General features: G+C 39.2%; 2 protein-coding genes and 1 long non-coding RNA gene across 4 annotated transcripts; all 3 read left to right on the top strand.

Moving 5' to 3' along the window:
• The first annotated feature begins 778 nt into the window (after window positions 1–778).
• LOC136243160 (uncharacterized) lies at window positions 779–4,589 on the top strand. 2 transcript variants are annotated; one of them, XR_010694758.1, is made up of 7 exons: window positions 779–1,304; window positions 2,558–2,700; window positions 2,750–2,826; window positions 2,885–2,950; window positions 3,667–4,157; window positions 4,213–4,286; window positions 4,349–4,589. It is a non-coding gene; the product is annotated as an uncharacterized lncRNA (long non-coding RNA). The 2 variants fall into 2 exon arrangements; XR_010694759.1 differs by having other exon boundaries at window positions 3,679–4,157.
• Window positions 4,590–11,570: 6,981 nt separating this feature from the next.
• LOC136243135 (protein phosphatase 1 regulatory subunit 42-like) lies at window positions 11,571–14,370 on the top strand. Its single transcript, XM_066034656.1, has 8 exons — window positions 11,571–11,817; window positions 11,864–12,030; window positions 12,083–12,221; window positions 12,758–12,874; window positions 12,918–13,035; window positions 13,084–13,282; window positions 13,335–13,445; window positions 14,135–14,370. The coding sequence occupies exons 1-8, from the start codon at window positions 11,686–11,688 to the stop codon at window positions 14,268–14,270; spliced, it is 1,119 nt and encodes a 372-aa protein (XP_065890728.1). The 5' UTR covers window positions 11,571–11,685; the 3' UTR covers window positions 14,271–14,370.
• Window positions 14,367–16,159, top strand: LOC136243146 (poly(U)-specific endoribonuclease-B-like). Its single transcript, XM_066034669.1, has 4 exons — window positions 14,367–14,505; window positions 15,104–15,295; window positions 15,426–15,804; window positions 15,851–16,159. The coding sequence occupies exons 1-4, from the start codon at window positions 14,480–14,482 to the stop codon at window positions 16,091–16,093; spliced, it is 840 nt and encodes a 279-aa protein (XP_065890741.1). The 5' UTR covers window positions 14,367–14,479; the 3' UTR covers window positions 16,094–16,159.
• The last annotated feature ends 504 nt before the right edge of the window (window positions 16,160–16,663 follow it).

Genomic DNA, 16,663 nt, shown 5'->3' on the forward strand with positions numbered 1-16,663 from the left:
GTATGAAGCGCAGACTTCTTGATATTAAACCAACGATGAGATGTATGTATTAGTATTATTAAATACCGGTAAAGGCACTGCCTGTATACCGGATCAGCACATGGAGGCGTTAAACTTTGTGACTGAGGTATTAAATATACTATCTATGCTTCAACTTAGATGGGTTGTAACTCTGAAACAACTTTACGAGTAATCTACTATTAGTGTTGAAGAGACACCAGTACATGGCGATGACGTGGTAGTTTCTTGCTTCTCTGACTCTGGTTTTCATAACAGCTCGGTTTGACAGAACCAGTGTAGTGTGACTTTGCTTGCATCAATTTTCCTTGAAGTTGATGTATTGCTAAGAGATACTGGCAGCTGGGTGAAGGACTGATCTGCTTATTAGCCTGTTGTTTAACAGTTTAGGACTGTTTCTGGCATCACAGCAAGTTTAATAGTGTTTGCTGGCATGGCTTACTGTCAGAAATTCACGTAGTTACCCCATACTCTGACTCCTGCATGTATAATTACTCTTAATCATAATACACCTATCATTTGTGACCCCCAGTACAGGATATACTGTGATTTGCCGACAAAGTATCCCCCAGGTATGAGGTGTTTGCTACTACAAAGTTAATTCATTTTATACCTAATGGTGATGGTTTCACACTTTATTTATTTAAATGCTTCTTAATGCAAAGAGGCCTGCATTATATGTCCACAGCCAAAAATATTTACAATTGTGTCCCGCTGAGTGAAAACCCGACTTGTTTGCATTTCCTCAAAACTCATTTATTGTTTCTGCGCTCTCTAGGGTTAAAAACCAATGGCGTGCATAGTGAGGTGCACGACTTACTGATGGAATAATCCTGTGCACTGAAGGAGTCTCAAGTGCAATCAGCAATGCACTGGCGCTAGTGAACAATGTGGTCATGTATCTAGGTACAGCAGAATTGACTCGTAACTGAAGCAGACAACATCAAACCACGCCATTTTTTGTTGAGGTTTAGATCAGATCACTGAGGTACAGATCATTGTGCTTTGCCATTGCAATCTACAACACTGAGCCAAACTCAAATGAATACATCATCATGAAAAACTGGGCATGTTCAGTCACGTGAAAGTAGCTAAGTTGTGATTACTTGTGGGATTTTATTTTTGATGGACATTTGTTTTCGAAGGACATTTATTTTCAAAGGAGAGGAGGACATGATAATTTATTTGTGAAGAGAAGGACCTCTTCAAAATATCCGAAAGTAGATTCATTTCGAAAATTACCCACAATACAGTATTGCTTTGCTGTTTATCACAGTGATTAAAATGTGTGTAAAAGTATTTTGTATACAGTACTCATTTTTACCCAATATATTTCAATGGCAAATATCCCAATAACAGAGTTATGCAAACAAGTCGGCTTTTCGCTCAGCGGGTCACAGTTAATTAATTACATAATTTTTACGGTTAAATTGGTGTGTAATTTACAGAAAAATTGTCAATAACACATCTTGGTTTACATATAGTGGTAGTATTGAAATGGGGATTCTAGTGAAGCGTTCGTGCTGAGGAACTTTCAAATCCCTACTTAATCCCCATTCTGGGGGTATGAGGGCTTAACAATGATAAGTGCATATGGTGTATGTGTGGTTTGATATTGAGTATTCACCATGACACTGGATGTATTTCAAGTGCTGCTGCTACTTTGTATGGCTACATCTCCATAAGTTTTGGATTGTCAGGTAAAAACTTCACAACAGCAAATACATCATCCCTTTGTCTGGTTTTTGAAGATGTTTTTATATACTTGTTTTGGAGAGTTAAAGTAAACTTACTATTGCTGACCATAAAATGGAGCCATTGTAGCTATAGTATACTGTCAAGCAACAATCATGTTGACAATGATATTCCCTCCAAAGAGAACAACCAAAATGAACATTACACTCCCTTATGATGCATGACAACAAACCTGCACTGTAGAAAGTGGCAGTCTTCACTTTAGTAAATGTGGCCATGAGAAATACCTTAAACTGACTAAAGTGTTGGCAGATCATTGCTAAATCAGCAGAATAGCAACAGTCCCATCAGAAGGTGTACCCTTCCCTGACTCACTTCAGTGTAGTGGTAATACCACTGCAAACATCAGAATGTTTTCAGTAACACTCGTTAATGATCCTCTGCAACATATGGTTGCTATTTATGTATGCATTTCTGTCATACATTTAGCCTTTGAAACTAGCGTGCAGCTACTAAAGTCATAGTCATATTATTTAGATACCAGTGGATAGAGCTGATCAGACTTATAGTGTACGTACTTAGTGCATTCACATTAGTATGTGTGATACAGGTTCTGGCCACTGACACAGGAAGTCAGTGGACCGTCAGTGTACAATGCACAACATACTTCCAGCACGCTGACCTTTTGCACTTGTACTGTAAACTGTAAAGTTGATGTTAACAGAATATTTATATTGATGTTAAGATGTCGGTTGAGAAAATATTCTTGGTTATTTTATTAAAGCTTAATACACTGTGTAAATTAACGTACTTGTATGTTACACACTATGGTCTGTTTTCCTAGAAACATTCACATTCGAGATTGACTGAACCTAACAGATGTCTTACCAGATGAGCAACACCCTCACTGCACATCCTGAAAATAGCAAATTTTCAGGCACAGTAAATATGACCTGGCTGAAAAGGGTCACCAGAATATGAACCTATGTAAATATATAATGGTATTCAGTCAATATAACTTAAAAGTGTCTTCTAGATATGATTCAGAACAAAGCATCCTATTGCTACCAACCATTGAAATAAGCCAAAGAAACATCTGGTGTGCAAAAATTGGTAAGAAAAACTCAAACAAACCTGTGTTGCATTTAGTATTAATGTATGTTTTTCATAGAAATTGAGAACCAAAACTGCATGTATTGTTGCCTCTCTTATACATATAATGGGCTTAATTGGGCAGGTAAGTTGTATCATACACACACACACACACACACACACACACACGCACACGCACACACACACACACGCACACGCACACACACACGCACACACACAACACACACACACACACACTTCACTTTCACCGCCTGTCCTGGGATCCTCTTCATCCTGGCCTCCCCACCCCCATCAGAACATCCACTCACCTAGACCTGGGGACGCTGAGTAATTCATTTACAAGACGGCCGGTTTATTCAGACTAGGTGCGCCACATGAATGGAAGAGCAGCCACAGACAACAGCAGGGACCTGAGCTGAATCAGTCTGTTCCATCGATGTGTGTAGAAGTGTAAGCAATGTATGAGGTGTATACATGGGGTAGCCCAGTTGTTGGGTTGCAATCCCAACTCTTGGGCACCCCGACTCTGCCTTGTCTCCACCACACGGTTAGGGACGGGGCTGCTGCCATGCACACACACACACACACACACACACACACACACACACACACACACACACACACACACACACACACACACACACACACACACACACACACACACGCACCCCTTTGAAACTTTTAACTTTTCCATACCAATGCTATAACACAACATCATGTTTTGGACACTAGAAATCACATGGCCTTGTACACACACTATACCATGCTAAAATACACACACTGCAAACAAATCACACAAACAGACACAAAGAAAATGTTATAGCAGCTGTCTAAACACAGCTCTTGAACCAGCACTAGGTTTGCTGTGCATGCACCACTCAGGCACTCAAGACTGGTGCTGACAAGGGCAGGACTAGTAACTCAGAGAGGAGTGATGAAGTTTCAGAAAGAAAGGTTGTGGAACTATAAGTTCCACAAGAACCTCAAGCAAGATAAGGACAATTGGCATTTACTTCCCTAGTGAATACCACATATGTACCCAATGATATTACAGCTGGGTGGGCTGTTTCCCTACTTGACACCAGGCCACTAGGTCATTATAAAGCCAGGTAGATTGGAGGAACTTAAGTAATGTATCTTGCTCAATGAAACTTGGCAACATGGTAACTTACAATGTACTGGCGAAAACCCAGTCCCACCCTAGTGTATGTAGGTACACTGCATAGCAAACTAGTTGATTGTAGCCATCTGTGAATATCACAATGGGCAAGGATTGCATATAATGATGGCTTGACTTCATATCTAACTTAAATTGGCACTGTTCAGCAAAAGTGAGTTACCTTGCTTACCATCTAATTGTAGTATCACACAAATTATGCACTGTAGGAAATCAGTCAAGTTAAGATGATAAGGTTAGGAACTGAATCGATAGCTGCATGTTTTACAACATCAATAGCAATGTATGAGTTATGTTATAACATATTATTGGACAGACATTGCTCACTATCAAAATATATTTCAGTGTAGGTGACGTCATACTTCTATTTATCATCACTGTCATGGTGTTAATCTGTACAGGCTGGAAAATACACAAAAGAATCAAACGTTTGGAGAAACTGGTACTTGGGATGTAGTCTACATACACACTTTATAATGTTGTTAGTATAATGCTGTAAGTGTATGGTTATTGGATGTGCACTAATATCCAAGTTATATGTACAATACGATCTTAGTTGTACACTGAAAATAATGGTCAATGTGGGTCATCAGATATTTTTCAGGATTGTTGATAATAGCCTATGGCTTAGTTAGGACCCTCCTTTTGTCTTAACTGTATTGCTATGCTTAACAGATCAAGTCACGATGGGTTGGCTTTGTTCAGTCCTTCTAGGCATTTGTCCCGTTTCACGTTAGGATACTTTATTCAAAGGTTTTCGCTGAGGCTCCCAGGCTAGTGGTAAACACCTCGTACAGGCTCTGCCTTCTGTGCTCACCCTCCAGTGCCTAACTGGTAAAGTAGATAAAAACAAACAGAGGTGATGCTTCATTTTATAACTTGGACAGAAAAACCATCAGAAAAGCCCAAAATGACACACTAAAAAAACAACTTGAGATGTACACCAAGTGCATTTTGATCAGCCAAGTAGCTAAGTAGGATGGTTTTTACATCCTGTTTTTCGTACAGTGTCATGCCTGGAAAGTGGTATCTGCCTAATGTTAAACGACAGAACACACACACACAAAAAGAACAAAAAATCAAAACCATCTTTTATTTATTATCAACTTTTAATACCCTGAGGGACTTAATTACTACCAAGACACTGTGAACAAAGAAGTGAGAGCCTGTACCACTAGGTTGGTTTGACTAAAGTACTCTTTGAAAAGGTAGCTACAAATAAACACTATTAGAGTAAGCCACCAATGTTCGACCACCATAGGTTCGGACGCGATTTTTCTTTAAACCTGCAAAGAAAATTTCTGCTCTTGCTATGCCTTTGGAGAGGTCTAGGCCATAAACTCTTGCATGCAAAATTTCAGACCTGCAGCTTTCTTCATCTGGCTGCAGGAGCTGCAAAAGTGACTTGTCCAAATGTTCTCAATTCTCGGACAAAAATATGCATTATCGGTCGAGTGGTACTGCTTGTAATGCTTGAAGCTGATCAAGTCTTTCTGTGCTTGATATGAAAGAGCAACTCTTATACTCTCCAAATATATGCAGATATTTGGCTTAGTCCTTATTGGCTGTGAATTGCAAAGCTCCAAAGTCACCTCTGTCGTGCAATCTTAAATTCGGCCACATGCAAAGCTCGTGCAAATCAAATAGCTACCTATATCGAATTCAAAGCTATTTTTATGAACATTGAGAGCATCAGCTACCGTTCAGTAGTAAATAGATACATGCACAATGACCGCACCTTGATTTATTCCCAAATAGCTACATTGCATTTATGCTTCTTTGGCAGTAGCAGCCTAGCTACTGCACCCAGCACACATGTACACAATCCAAATCCACTTAAATGGGATTTTGACTAACCCCTGTCTTAAAAATATCAAAAGTTTCTCTCCAAAATGTTCAGGACATTAGCCAGATCAAAACACTCTAATAGAACAGTCACCTATTTTACAATTGGAGCAGTCAGAAAATCTGAGGGTTGCATCCAGGCATATTCACTTCAATAAGACTATTATATGTGAATTTTGTTGATTACAACGCTTAAAACCTGATTACATGTGATAATAAATTGGCTGATCGTTATATTAGAGTAATTGACTGCTCTATTAGAGTATTTCGATCTGGCTAATGTCCTGGACATTTTGAAGAGAAACTTTTGACATTTTTAAGACAGGGGATAGTCAAAACCCCATTTAGTGGGATTTGGATTGTGCTGGGTGTAGTAGCTAGGCTGCTACTGTCAGAGAAGCCTAAATGCAATGTAGCTATTTGAACAAAAATCAAGGTGCGGTCATCGTGCATGTGTCTATTTACTATTGAACGGTAGCTAATGCTCTCAATGTTCATAAAAATAGCTTTGGATTCGATATAGGTAACTATTTGATTTGCACGAGCTTCACATGTGGCCGAATTTAAGATTGCACGACAGAGGTGACTTTGGAGCTTCGTAATTCACAGCCAATAAGGACTAAGCCAAATATCTGTATTATTTTTGGAGAGTATAAGAGTTGCTCTTTTATATCAAGCACAGAAAGACTTGATCAGCTTCAAGCATTACGAGCAGTGCCACTCGACCGATAATACATATTTTTGTCCGAGGATTGAGAACATTCGGACAGGTCACTTTTGCAGCTCCTGCAGCCAGACGAAGAAAGCTGCAGGTCTAAAATTTTGCATGCAAGAGTTTATGGCCTAGACCTCTCCAAAGGCATAGAAAAACAGAAATCTTCTTTGCGGGTTTAAAGAAAAATTGTGTCCAAACCTATGGTGGTTGAACATTGGTGGCTTACTCTATACATTTCTCACTTTGGTCTGTCATGATCACTCGTCTGTATATATAAATCGACTCGCTGACTACAAAGGAAAAAAAAAATTTTTTTCAACAAACCGTCATATCAGAGGGAAAAATCATAATGATCTACCCACTTCGTAGAGACAATCTAGTTTCTAGTGCTTCTGCCTCGGCTCAGTGCGAGCATACTCGGCATGTTTTGCCTGGTGATTATCTTTATAAGCGCCATGTGTTTAGACAGAGCAGCCGAGAACTGCACAGCGGAATAGACTATAAGAAGTGCGAGAAGAAGTACAAAAAGACATGAGACATTCCTACCTCAACAAGGCACGTCCGCTCTTGGCACTAGGGGCTCGCCCAAGAACGCAAAGCCACTCACCCAGGCCCAGGCCGGTAATTTAATAACAAGGACAAGGCATTGAGATAAGGACGATTGTAAGAATTTAGGCTACTGACTAGTGTACATAATGTATTCTGTGAAGCTGTATTGGTTGACTTGAATACTGTCTTCAATGGCTGGCAATATTTTGGTAAAATGTTTCACCTCAGTATGGTAGCAAATGCACCATTATGAGATGTTCAAGGCCAGTCCAAGAATCTTACAATTGCAAATTATTCTCTTCGTATTTTATCAAACGTATGTATCTTGGAGTTATACTAGATTGATCATCTTTGATGGTCTACCCATCCCGCCAATGTTGCTAGCAAGGCTACAAAGATGTTAAACTTTCTCAAACGTTATCTTAGTAAGTATTCATTCAATGTCAAGGTGTCTGCTAGTTACTAATTGTTTGGCTGGTAATGGAGTATGCATGTGTTGTCTCACTTGTCTGGGATCCCCATTATCAAATCCAAGTATGAGTTTTAGAAAAGGTCCAAAGGCGTGCAGCAAGATGGGTCCTATCTGACTATGATTACCACAGTAGTGAAAATGATGCATGGAGAAATTGGTTTATTCTTACTTGACATCACTTTACCAACAAAAACACTAGACAACATCCATTCCACCATATTGTACAACACACCTCTTAAATATTCCCTGACCACCAGTGCAGTGCTAGATCCAACTCTGGCCTTAAACCCCACCCCTACCACCGAATTTGAATACTTGTAACCCTTGATAACAAGTAACCACATAAAATTAGTTAGGTGCAGAGTTTGGGGGACCTATATAATATACGTCACAGTAAAAAATAATGCATGTATGAGTAGGGCCGTTTAGGGCAGGCTACCTGCAGACTTGTACTTTACCAGTTCTATAGTATGTGCACATTATTTTAGGTTGGTCATCAATTGAACACAAATTCACAATTGTAAGTAGGGAGGCCCTACATAAGAGATCAGGTGCTACAGGGTGTATTAACATGGTTATACAGTTTGTGTTTAACACAGCATCTCTTTATTATGTACTCTTGACAGCATGTATACTACATTAATTTTTACAGTTGCTTTAGCTTAGTTGCTAGCACTATATATGCTCGATCACATAAAGCAATCAATTAGGCAATTTACATTACCATGCTGTAGGGCATGAGTGGTGCTGACATTCGATATTTATTTAATGTGTTGGGTGCATGCATATCATGGTTCTACCCAGGGTAGGTACAAATGCTGCTAACAGTAGTTCAAGTATTATTACAGTATATCTGTGTATGCTTTTGTTCATTCTTTACAGAGCATTTAAGATACTCTTGTAGGGAAGAGTAGGGTATTTGAAAAGGAAATATAGCACTCCATAATTGGCCCATGCAGTGTTAACATAAAATGTGTCCCACACACCTCATGGCTTCTGCTCCATTATTCTCAGAACTAGTTCAGCTTTGTGGCTATTGCATGTCAAAAATGGCCCTGGGAATACTACTGGTGGAGCAGTAGATGTCCAGGATGGGCCAGTTTGGCACAGAGTCTAAATATTTGATCAATATTACACGTAGCTAAGTCCTGCACATAAACCAGGTACCAATATAAGCTATGTTCAGAGCAGCTATTTGGTAAAGGGTAAAATGTTGCCCATGACATATTGGAATTATGGTTGCTGATGTCATGTCTGTAAGGCTTCCTGGGACAGGAATTGTGATTGCTCTCTAGCAACTCAGTGGACAACCAGGATTTGGATATGTTGGCAGCTCCTCTGCAAATGGAGCTAATAATTTCTTATAGTCATGAAGTGCTAAATCATTAAAAATATGACATGTAGATATCTTTGGGCTGTGATATTTTGAGCAGAATGTCTATCAGTTTAATTTAACACTATATACACATGCTAAGATATGCATTCAGCATGATGACAGGGTTCACATTTTCATGTTGAGTAAGTACACTTACAGTGTGCTCATGAGTCTCGGAAATACTAACCATTACATTTGAACAAGATTAAGTGGTATATGTAACAAAGAACCATTTTCTCACTTTTGCACTGGTGAGTACTAACTGTAAAAAAAAATTATGCTAAGTAACATTTATCAGTTGGGCTGCAAGAATGTTAATCCATGCATCTGAATATGATTGTGTGATATATTTAATTGTTATTGTCTAACTTTTGAGCGGGCACATTTAACAGTCGTTCTTTACAGGACAGGACGTACCTGTGAATATGATTGATTATGTAGTATATTTATAATTATTATTGCTTTTGAGGGCACAACATTTATAGGACACAGAGGAGGCTGGACACGTGAGCGCATATGTAATAGGCATAGCATTACTGACACACATAGTTATTGTATTCTAATAAGTGAACACGCTCTCTATCACGTGAGATTGTAAGTGTGACCTCGTGTATCTTTGCTGTTGAGAAATCACTTGTGTCGTTGCTGTTGTGAAGTTTACACATATATTTGTATTGGTAAAGACCTTATTCATTTAGAACAGTAAGCGCCCTCTGATGTCACGCGAAGCCATAAAAGGCTCCCTATTTGCCATGGTGATGGTCTTTCGGACGCCATTTTGAGTTCTAAAACTGGGCGAGCACAACGGTTGCTATCATGTTACCATAGTTATGGTACTGCAAATGGCGAATTTGGCGGAGAATTGTGATGTTACTATGGTTTTGGTACTGCAAATGGCGAATATTGGCGGACAACTCCTTCGCAACGGGCTGTAAGCGCTATGAAATTAATTCAGTGAATAAGGTCTATTGGAAATATGCAATTAACGCTAATAATTTTTAGTAGCGCTTATATCGTCTCCAACCTCCTCTGTAAGTCTGTATAGGACAGTACCTACCTGTGAATAGGATTGTGTGGTATATTTAATTTTTATTGCCCAACTATTGAGCGGCACATTTAACAGTTGAGCTGTAATAGGAATGCTACTTAGTACATCTGAATTATGATTGTGTGCTAGGTATTCATACTTTATTGCCTAATTTCACTGCATGTCCTATCATCAAGTTTCCAATGTTTCTCTCCCAGAATTTCCTACCAAGCAGTGGATAACTAGAGGCTCTAAACAAATGAATACATAATATGTCATTGAACTCTTCTGTAAATATTCAAGAGTTGGATTTTCACTGATTTGAGGTTTTGGGGCTATCAAAATAAAATGATAAATCAAATATTAACATACAGATGTGTTTAACAAAGAGGTGTGGTCATAAAAATGCACTGAGCGTGCAAATTACCAGCCATTTTTGTAGAGCAAAGGAAATACGTTGTCAACTGCACCTATCAAACAATGACAAAAGTAGGTATTTGAGGACTAAATCATTACTATACATGAGCATGGAATAATCAGTTACTTTTCAGACGCTAAAACTAAGGTGATTTTAATTTCGTGTTCATAAACCACCTGTACAGAAAGGTCAGCCCATTATTTTTTCCAGCAAGGCTTGAGCATTTATAAAGTACGACTACAAATTTTCTACTTTGGCTAGTGATTAATTGATGCAGTAATACAGTGAGCAGAAATACTTCAAAAGACGTTTGCCTGCATTGATTTTACCGATCTTTTTACCCTACACAAATCCAGATTGCATTATGCTAAAATTATGTAATATGATCGTTAAACCCACCTATATATTACATTTGCACCCTTAATCCACACTCCACCATTACTCAACCTCTACTATACATATATCACATGTGTGACATCACTCACCCTATGTTATTGTTCAGTAGTTGTGGTACCACATTGGTGAGGTAGAACATGTCGTCCATTTCTGTATATGATTGGCAGCAGCAGCCATGTGGCCTCTGGACCAACCACTACCAAAATAGTCAGAGTTGGTAGCTTGATATTCAGCTGGTACACCAGGGTCTACCGAATACCCAACTGCTATCACCTCACGTGTGTATAGCATATGGTGTGCATATATATACCTTACAATGAGACTGATGTTGATGAGCAACTTTGCTATGGTGTAGTGTCATGTGTCAACAGTCCAGCTACCCACACAGGAATACATTTAGCATTAGCATATGCCAAACTGTGGCCCTTATAAGAATACACAGTGATGCTAGTCTGTGGAACTCCATACCTAGTATTTGTTTTTATTGTTTTTATCTGCTTTACCAGTTAGGCACTGGAGGGCGAACCTCGGGCGAACACTGGAGGCATGCAAAGCCTAGAACACATTTCTAAATAACAGTTAGACAAGGCTCATAGTTCATACTTAAACAGTCGATCTTTCGTCTCTAATTCATCTTTAGCTAGTCTCAGTTTTTCCTGTACCAGTACAAGTCTAAACACAAGACCCGACTAGGGCACCCCCCGAGTACGAGCCCCTAACAACCGGGTAGTCTCGTGCGCCCGACTCTTACGAGTCGGGCAGAGCTCATGTGCGCGAAATAAATAGGATCAGTGTATCTATGGCAACAGGATATAAACAGCGAAGAGACGGCTGAACGCCTAGCTTGATACAGTCAATAGTGAAACTAACTTTGGAGTTAGAAGCATGCCGCGTATGACAGTGGAACTACTTTGTCGTTGCACTAGCCACACGAAACGCAGACGAGACGAGACGCAATTGCAGTTTCTAGGTCGAGTGACCCACCTGTATTGTGCAGAGAAGGGAATTGAAGAAATAGTGAGAAACTATACAACTGGGTAGTGGTATTATAATTGTGTTGTAGGAGATGTTGCAGAACTGTCGTAGCCTGTCAGTATTGTACCTGTATGATAACCACATCCAGCAAATGAATGGACTGCAGGCGTCAACAAACTTGACACACCTCTACCTGCAAAATAATCATATTCGTAAAATAGAGGCATTGGACAATCTCCACAAACTATCAAAACTGTGAGTTGTACTGGTCCCCAAGTATTACTATTAATGATGCCTGCTACCATAGTTATCTTGGTGGTAATGCCATCACTGTAGTAGAAGGCTTGGAGCAGATTCGTGAGCTTAAAGAACTACACATTGAGAACCAACGGTTAATTGAAGGAGAAAAGTTGCTGTTTGATCCACGTTCTTTACATGCTGTCAAAGTGAGTAGGTATTGTATGTAGTATGTGTGGGGAAGAAATGATCACTACAAAATAAGCTGGTATCAAGTGCACCTCCCATCTCAATATACACTCTTCATAGTATTGAACATCAATCTTTTTGAGTGACAAAGTGGTAATTAAGTGCATGAATAGCAGGTTTTAAAATATTTGCACAATCTGAAACTTTGGTCTCTGTAGAGTATCCTACAATAGCAAAAGTTACATTCATCCCTCAAAGAAAATGCGCAGTGGTCAACTACACCAAGTTGATAAATAATTTGATCTTCTACCGTATAGGGAAAATTTGGTGGGGGAAAACTTTGGAGAATTTGGCGATTTGCTAAAATTCGCCAAATATTAACCCGCCAATTGCTTGTAGTACCTGAGATTAGCATCTTCATAGCTAAACATTGACCTTCAATTTGCCAAAGTTTATTTCGCCTAATACAGTTTAGCTGGCTATTCACCAAAGTTTATCCCCACCAAAGTTTCTCTCTATACGGTAAATAGCATGACATCTTTGACTCTTTGTCTAGGCATCATTGACTGTGCTAAATGTATCGGGCAACAGACTGGACACTACTGATGATCTCAAGTGTTTGACTGAGCTAATCACTTTTATAGCAAGTGACAATGAGCTAATAGACATGAAGGTTAGTTAGTTACTTGGTACATGATGTTTACCATGTCTATCAGGAGCTCTCTGTAATACTGGCCCAGTGGAGGTCACTACAGAAACTTGATTTAAGGGGTAATCCCTGTACTCACAAGCCTAAATATCGAGACAGGGTTATCACAATGTCACAATCAATGAGTAAGTGATGACTGATAGTAGCTAATTTCATTATGAGTAATTCACTAGTTGTTCATGACACTAAAGAAATCAGTGAGACAGAACGTCAGTTTCTGATGAACTGGAAACTAGCTCGGAGAAGACAACGCAAGTTAATAGCAGCTGCAGCAACTCAAAAAAGAAACGGAATGCCAACTGCTAAAGAGATCCTACAACCAGTTCCTCACCCACCAACAATGCCACCATTGCCTGCAAGAAAACCAGTCAGGTGAGACCCACCATTGGTGAATACTAGCATATCATCTGATTATGGTTTATAGACACATTGGGAAGAGCAGTAGTTACAACACAGCAACAGCGAATAATATTGATATAAAAGTAGCAGAGTCGTATTCAGAAGATAACATCACTACAAGGCTTAGTGACATCAGGTAAGATAGTTGGCTCATTACAGTTGACATGGGGGGTGGCATACCTGTAAGTGTTGGAGTACATATGTAAGTGAGCTCTGCATCCCCAGTTGCTGAGGATTTTTGCATTTCAACCATCACTGATGAAAAATAGTGTCTTACAAAGTTCATAGGCTAACAATCCTACAGTTTTGTTATCTGTTGAACAACTGGTGATGCATCACCAAGCCACAAGCTTCTTGATGAGTACTGTATTGTACATTCTCTGTGATACAAGGGGTAGTCACTACCAATAGTCCTGTAGAACCATCTACGACCGAGATCAAAATCAAATCAAGTGATCAAGAGGTAAATTAACACTGAATCAAGCGATCAAGACGTCCTAGAAAGTGGTGAGTAAGCTAGCTCGCAAACAAAACGATAATTTACAAAAAATATGTGCTAAATTATCAAGCAATCTAGGCTGTTTTTAAGGCGAAATCAAGTGATCAAGGTATATTTTCGTCAATCAAAAACTTTGATCCCGGTCGCAGATGGTTCTACAGGACTATTGGTAGTGACCACCCCTTGTGATAGAAACTCAGATAAGTAGTATAATTTTCACAAACCTTCATTACAAGGTGTCTCTTGAGAAATGTTTTAGTCGAGGTTTTAGTAAATGGTCAAAAGTGTTAGTCATGTACTAATGGTGTTACACTCTTTTTCATCAGGTTCCCAGAATTATCCCACAATGGTTCAGGACCTCAACTCACCACACATCATCGGCTTATCAAGGACACTACACATTTACACACCAGACTACCACTAACTGCAGCTACCAGTAATGGAACGAACAGTCCATTATAACAGCATCTCTTGTATTCATATCACTGTATCATATCTCACGTCATTGTAATTCAGTAATTCTTTAATAAATTGCTAATAATTACAAGTAATTAAATTGTAATTACCATACCAGTGTTAATTAAGGCAGGGGTGGTGTAAGGTTCTGAGTCTCTCGATCTTGAAGCTATCAGAAGCAGCGATAAGACACAAGCTTTGACCACGGTGAAAAAATGAAGCGAGCAGGACAATATCCTCCGTAAGTTTCTGTTTTTTTTTTTCTTGTGGGTATATTATAGGTGACGCGGTCACGAGATCAAGCTCGTCACCTGTAACGTTAGTCATGGTATGATTTGCACAACCATAGCATTTGTTGTTTTAATACCTGAGCCACACAATCTGTTGATAGCAGAGTCTTTGTAATACATGCATTATTTAACCATAGATATTACTGATATTATTGGGTGCGTAGTATATAATACTTATGATTTAACACTTCATCGCATTTTGATGGTTTCAACTTGTATGAGCTTTAGTACCCCCTGGTGATAATCAATGGTACTTTGTAGTAAATTGTGTCCATGGTAACTGGTAACTACAAAGTGAAATGGTTACTAAGTAAGGGAAATGTAATTTACAACTGGCAACAGCTACAAGGCATTAATAAACCACCTACGCGGATCTTATCTTTGTAGTCGCATGTGCATGTGTCCGAGGCTCTGTATGTAATTTTGTCATTTCATCATTATTCTGATGGTTTCAAAAAAAAAAAAAAAAAAAATGATTGTGTTCACACATGCTACCTGATATCAAGATCTTTTGGTCATATGACTACATGAGCTGATTTTGTTTTGTAGTGAGTTTGATGCTAACCTAAGTGATGTTATACACGAGTTGTGGCAACTTGATGACAACAGACTGGAGCCTGGTAAACACTATGCTATTAATTTGCAGGGATTCACCAAAGCATATCGCAGAGAAGACTGGGCCAAAGATCCCTTGTTTTCATTTGTACATGACGAGGTATTTCGTCGACCAACATATAAAAGGTATTTGATAATATAGAGAAACTTTGATGGCTGTGCAAGTAATTGGTCAATTTGACTAGTTGTTTTCATGTCAAAGTAGCAAGATGCCTGTAGTAATCATGTTTTAGACATGCTATATCTTGTCATGTAGATTTGTTGCCCTATTGGACAACTACAAAGCAGCTACTGGTGTATCTGAAGAAGTAACTCCAGAAGAAGTCAAGGAGAACAGAGACTTCATTGACACCATTATGGAGACCAAAGTTATGAAGCGTACACACCAGTACCTAGTAACATGTGGCAAAGCCCCTAACCATATTGGAGAGTTTAAACGCTACATTTATGACATTTGGTTTAAGTTATATCGTCGCACCAAAGGTAGTCGTGCTTTAGATTCTTCTGGATTTGAACATGTGTTTGTTGGTGAGACACGTAACAAAGAACCAATAGGGTTCCACAACTGGATACAGTTTTACTTGGAGGAAAAAGCGGGGAAGGTTGATTACCAGGGTTACATACAAAGCCATAAGGTAAGTGTGTGAGACTTTTGAGATATGGCTATAATTATATGTTCAGCCTCCAGAGGGCAATGATGCCCACTTGATTACAATCCAGTTTACTTGGAATGAAGGAGTAAAGCCAATGGGGAGTTCTCTAATTGGAACAAGTCCCGAGTTTGAGATAGCACTGTACACAATAGCATACTTGTGTGGTAAAACTGGAGAAAACATCGTCCGATTTGGTGGCCAGGATGTCATCATTACCATTCACCGTCATGGCAACAACCTTGGTTGTGCTTTTCCCAAACATTACAAATAGACATCTAGTTGTTTATATTGGATTAATGCTGTTCATGTAGCTAAAGATTTTCTAACAATGAATAAAGTGCATGGCAATGGTCAGTTGATATGTACAAGCATACACATGTCAATCAGCTCATTACTCTTGTGATAGTAGCATCATCCAAACCTAGCGGGTCTACCAATTGTTGTGGATTTAGCTGTTTCATTTCTGCAAAAATTTTCGCCAGATCAGAATTTGAAGCCATTCCTTCCTTCACTGCCTTGAATGCATATTTTGATCCCTCTAAATCCACTGGAACGTCAAATTTCAGCTCAGCTGGGAATGTTATGGCGTCAATCTTGGCTTTTTCGTCGGCGGTAACAGATGATTTATCGAGTTTCTCTTCTGAGCCAACTGGTACGGTCCACACAAAGTCTTTGTTTTGATTAGCAACATTTTGTTGTAGCCTCTTGGCCTTAGGACTTGTCATAGCACTATCTACACCTCAACTGGTATAAGCGAACAACCTAACTGGATAGTGAGGGTAAACTTGTTTATAAACTCCGGCACACCCCCACTCCGTCCACTGCACCGTAAATTGTATAT

The sequence above is a fragment of the Dysidea avara genome, chromosome 13 (assembly GCF_963678975.1).
Source record: "Dysidea avara chromosome 13, odDysAvar1.4, whole genome shotgun sequence".
In the NCBI taxonomy this organism is placed as follows: Eukaryota; Metazoa; Porifera; class Demospongiae; order Dictyoceratida; family Dysideidae; genus Dysidea; species Dysidea avara.